We start from the raw sequence: 5652 nt of genomic DNA on the forward strand, positions 1-5652 counted from the left end.
TATGTCAACATTCAGATTATGTCTACATTCATTATCTAATACTCCCCCTCAAGTTGGAGCATAGATATTGATCATGCGCAACTTGTTACAAAGGCAATCAACTTGAATTCCATTCAACGTCTTTGTAAACAAATCAGCTGGTTGCTCTCCTATCTTCATGCGGTCAGTGGAGATCAAGCTCTCTTGAATCTTCTCACGAATAAAATGACAATCAATCTCAATATGCTTAGTTCTTTCATGATACATCGGATTTGACGCAATATGGAGGGCACCTTGATTGTCACACTAGAGTTTTGCTGGTATCGGATGCTCAAATCCAATTTCAGTCAAAAGATGATGTATCCACATAATCTCACATGTAGACTGTGACATAACTCTATACACGGATTCTGCACTGGATTGAGATACAATATTTTGTTTCTTACTCCTTCATGATACCAGGTTTCCTCCAACAAAGACACAATAATTTGTAGTAGATCTTCTATCAATTTTTGATCCAGCTCAGTCACCATCTGCAAAACAGTCAATACGTATGATTGTGATTTCTATATAATATGCCAAGTCCAGGAGCTCCTTTCAAATAACACAAAATCTATTCCAAAGCAGCCTAATGTTTGACTGTTGTGCAGATATGAACTGGCTAACAATGCTTACTGCAAAAGCAATATTTGGACGCGTCACAGTGAGTTAGTTTAATTTCCCAACTAATATCTTGTATCTCTCTGGATCAGAAAAAGGATCACCATCATCTTTCATAAGATGCACATTAGGAACCATTAGAGTATTGCAAGGTTTAGTTGCCAATTTTCTAGATTCTACAAGCAAGTCAAGAATGTACTTTGTTTGAGACAAAAGAATTCTCTTTTTGCTTCTATTTACTTCTACTCCCAAAAAGTATTTCAACTGGCCCAAGTCCTTTCTATGAAACCTAGTATGCAAAAAAGACTTGAGGGAAGAAATCCCTACATAGTCACTTCCTGTGATAACAATACCATCAACATATACAACAAGGAGAATAGTGCTAGCTACTGATTTCCGATAGAAGACTAAGCGATTGCACTTACTCATTTTCAGCCCAAACTCCTGAACTACCTCACTAAACTTTCCAAACCAAGCTCATGGAATCTGCTTTAAGCCATACATGGACTTCTTCAAATGATAGACTTTCCCATACTCCTCCTGAGCAACAAAATCGGGTGGTTGCTCCATATACACTTCCCCTCGAAGATCACCATGAAGGAATGCATTCTTGATATCCAACTGATGTAAAGGTCAATTCTTGAATGCAGCTAGAGAAATAAATAAGCGTACAGAAGTGAGTTTGGAAACTGGGGAGAAGGTGACAGAATAATCCACCCCATAAGTCTGAACATACCCATTCGCCACAAGTCTGGCCTTAAATCCTGCCGCAGAACCATCTGGATTAACTTTTACTACAAAGACCCACTTGCATCCCACTGGTTTCTTTCCTTTAGTAAATCTACCAAATCCCATATATGGTTCTCCTCTAAAGCATGTATTTCCTCAAGAATTATATCAGACCATCCGGGATGATTCAAAGCCTCCTTCACTATATTAGGTACTGAGATGGAGTCTAGAGAAGCAATCATAGATCTAAATGAAGAGGAAAAGTGGTCATAGGAAACAAAGGTAGCAACAGAATATGTCGATTTGCAAGTACGTGTACCTTTGCGAAGAGCAATAGAAAGGTCAAGGTTATCTAGAAGATCGGGCAAAGAAGGATAAGATGATAAAAGAACTGGTGCGGGACATGTATCATTTGTCTCTCGCTTCCGCGAATAAACTTGAAAAATTGGAGATCTTGCTAATACAGTTGGAGTAGGTACTGTGTCACACTCCCTTTTTTCTCCCTCCTTGCGGAGAGAGGTCCGAGATTTGACATTCCATATGGGGTGTGATAACTCATTTCCTTTTGGGAATTGGGTATTTGAAGAGTCGCCACCTAACGAGTTATGGTGCGTTAGGGCACCTAGAGTAATTAACTCATGTAACTAGTTTGCATTATCAGAGATTAGGGTAAGGGCTCGAAATAACCTCGAGGAGAAGGTGTTAGGCACCCCTCTTGGTCCACAACTGTGGGTCCCGACCGAACTTATATTCACAAATTAGTCCATTACAAATAAGCAGTTGAATCAAATAGGTTGCAAGTAAAGCACGTTGGGTAACTCAAATAAGATAAAGACTTTGAACAAGTTGTATAATAAAATGAAGTTTAAAAGGAATTTGGAGAAGAGGGGTCCTAGGTTGGTTAGCCTATAGGATCACCTCACACAATGTCCGGTAAACACTCCTCGATGAGGGGCTACACGTGACATTAGCGCGTAGTCATCATATCCCATATCTACCCTTTCCATCCCCTTAGTGGTCATGCAAAGCGAGTGTACGGTCAATGATCTCTATTGTGTGTTGTTACCCGTCCCTTCTTAATGGTCATGGAGGGATTTAGGACCTCTACCTATAGGTAGTTCTAGACAGACCCTTATGGTTTTAAAGGTGAAAATTCTAAGGCGACAGGAAAAATAACTAGGACTTTAACACATAAGATAAAAGGGAGCAAATAGAGGCTCAAAGTTTCCTCCTCAAACAAGGCACATAAATAGCATGACTCAAGCACAATTAAGGGCTTTTTATTAAACAGTATCCTAAGGCAAGATATCTAGGTGAATATACAAAAAAACAAGCAACTTATTTTTAGACTCAGGAGTAATGACCCTAGCAGTTGCCTATAGGGCTGCTTATCGGGCGAATTGGGCGGTTATTTACTCTTAACGGTTTGGCTTATCAGTTATCGGCTTTTAAATGTATTAATCCGCTAGCCACCCGATAAGATATCGGGCGGATTTATATCGGTTTAGCTCTTATCAGGCGGTTATCGGGGCGGTTTATCGGCCTAATTCAATCTATATTGCGTGTATTAATTATTTGCTGACAGCCTAGCATACAAATTCATAGTAGACCTTAGAAATATTGACTCTTGTTTATCATGGTGTTTTCTGGTTTCTTGAGTCCATCAGTATTGACTTTAATCTACGTTGGTCGATGATTTTCATTTATTATGAACATTAAATTAATCAGAGAGGAAAAGAATGATTTTTGCAGTGCAAAATTCCCAAACAAAAGGACAAGCAAGAAAATGGAGTTTTCATTTGTATTACTGTATAGTTATGCCACATCCTTGGAAGTTACGAACTAGGAAAATTCAAGAATTCAACTCTTCAGTCACACGGTATTAAAGAATGTAGTATACGTATTTAGGAATTAGGCATTAGAGATAGAGTACTGGAAGTGGAAGAGTTTTTGATATTTAATATATATGGATAAAAATAAATAATATATACATACATATATATATATATATATATATATTCTTAACGGGTTAACGGATATCCATTAACAAAATTGAATAATCTGGCCCCAAACCGATAAGTCGTTAATAAAAAAAATTCAATTTGTTCCTCGTCCGTTAAACCGTTAAACCGATACCAATAAGCCATTAAACTTCGGTTTCGGTTCGGTTTTTGGTTTCGGTTCGGTTTTGAACACCCCTAGTTGCCTATTGGTTTTTTAAAGCCTGTTAGGATCAGAAAACATTAAGTCACAGAAACAGTTTCAGAATTGCAAGTTTAAAAAAATGCCCTACAAGTTTGCCTATGTGGAACACTGATAACTGCGTCTTATAGTGAAACAAGGCGAGTTTTAAGACGGAATTTAATACCTATAGGCATGCTGTCTAGTGATAAAATGAGACAGTTTTGAAAGAACTCGTTTCAGGAAATATACCACTTAATTAAACCAGTTCAGAAGTAGACTAAACGTAGACTAAGTTGATTTATTTAGACTAGTTTAGATTAACAGGCAGAATTTCTAGTATGATTCCCTATAGGTATGATATCTAGCTTTAATATCGATTTTAAGGACTGGCAGGCATGATGACACATGGAAACATACATAAATACTAGTCATAACAGAATCTGGGTCAAATTTCATCCTATAGGAATGATATCTACTTGTTAGGCTGATTTCATCCTGGGCAGTGCTTACACCTAGACTTGGTAACCAAAATTGAATAAGTTCAGTATGGAAAGGCCAGCCTCAGTATGACACAATTCAGAGGGTTCTTAAAAGGATCCCAGGAAAGTACACATACCGGAGGGGGCAGAACTTATTGACTTAGGAGTAAAGTGAAAGTGCTTGACAAAAGTTGAGAGGTTTTAATGGAAAAAACTATATTAAAAGGAAGTTTGTTTGAAAATAATTTAGTAAAACTACAGAGACAGTTTGAAAAGAGATTGGAGTAGTGAAAAAAAGTCCAAACACAACACATTTAAAACAGGTTCATACACAGCCAAGAACCAAAGCAAGTTCAGTAGTCACAAAGAGGGGTCAGGGGATTTGGGGATACATAGAACACTTGATTGTAAACACATAAAAGGTCTTAGGAATTGGTACAGACATGATCAAATACAACTAACCAGGCATAACCATAGAACCAGCAATCCTTAAGGGGGTTCAGTATAGACAACATGATTTAAGAATTAATCCCAGATTCATACAAGTTAGGAATGCAAACTACATAGAGGGGATTCATACCAGAAACCAGATAGTGAAAATAGACTACATAAAAGGGGGAACATGCTCATACTGATCCTAAGGAGGGGTTCATAATATGCTAATTATGCAAGTATATTAACTGCATATTTCACAACAAAATCATAAATAGAAGCAAACTAGAAACATGATGAAATGAAGCAATAAAAGAACCATATTGTTGTTAGAACTTGAATTGAAACTGCAACATACCAGTAAAGAAGAAAGTAAGCAAAGTGAAAGAGCAGGAGAACACAATGGTTAGCCTTGGCTTGTAGCCGGCTAACTTAGAATAGTAGCAAGTAGCACAAAAAGGGAGCACAAAGTTTTAAGTATGTGAGAGAGAGAGTTTTGAACCAAGAGTGTTCGTGTGTTTGTGCTGATAAGAGAGTGTGTATATATAGTTTGACAGCAGGCAACAAAATAAGGTATGAATCAAAGTCAAGTAGTAATTATCGGGACTCAGAATCAATCAGTCATGAAATCAAGGTAAGTACTCCCTTTAATTAAGGGAATTAACTCAAACGGTAACAACAAGTGATAAATAAGGAAAGAAATCAGTGTATGACTAATAAAGAAAGATTCAAATTCAGTAAGTATAGGGTAGACAATTAGGGTTAAGTTTAGAAAACTCCCATTAAGGAAATAGTTCAGTAAGAATAAAGTTCCACAACAAACAAGGTAGGTGAATCAGTTAATTTGAACAGACGAGGTAGAAATTTAGGGTTTAAAGGAAGATCTTTCAATCAAACCATAAAATAAGGAATCCAGAATCAATCAAGAGGAAGTCGTGATTCAATACTCAGCATATAAATAGAGTAAGAGCAACCAGGCATAACAAACATACATGTTAAACAGTATCGATAGAAAGAGGTAGGTCTTGAACAATCAAGATGAACATAATCACATAGAGGTGGTATAAGTTAGGCTAAAAACTCAGTAAGAACATATTCAAGGCAAGGTAACCACAGAAACTTAAATAAGAATCGAGTGGTCATGCTAACACACAGAATCAAACAAAGAAAATCTAGAAAAAATTAAGGT

General features: G+C 37.0%; 1 protein-coding gene across 1 annotated transcript; it reads right to left on the reverse strand.

Moving 5' to 3' along the window:
* Positions 1-687: 687 nt before the first annotated feature.
* On the reverse strand, positions 688-1068 carry LOC138873325 (uncharacterized mitochondrial protein AtMg00810-like). The gene has a single exon (XM_070151783.1). It carries the CDS (start codon positions 1066-1068, stop codon positions 688-690), a length of 381 nt encoding a protein of 126 aa, XP_070007884.1.
* Positions 1069-5652: the final 4584 nt, after the last annotated feature.

The sequence above is a fragment of the Nicotiana sylvestris genome, chromosome 1, assembly GCF_000393655.2.
Source record: "Nicotiana sylvestris chromosome 1, ASM39365v2, whole genome shotgun sequence".
NCBI classification, from domain to species: Eukaryota; Viridiplantae; Streptophyta; class Magnoliopsida; order Solanales; family Solanaceae; genus Nicotiana; species Nicotiana sylvestris.

Coding starts and splice junctions, on each gene's coding strand:
- LOC138873325 (XM_070151783.1), bottom strand. CDS start 1,068: ATGAGTAAGTGCAATCGCTTAGTCTTCTATCGGAAATCAGTAGCTAGC.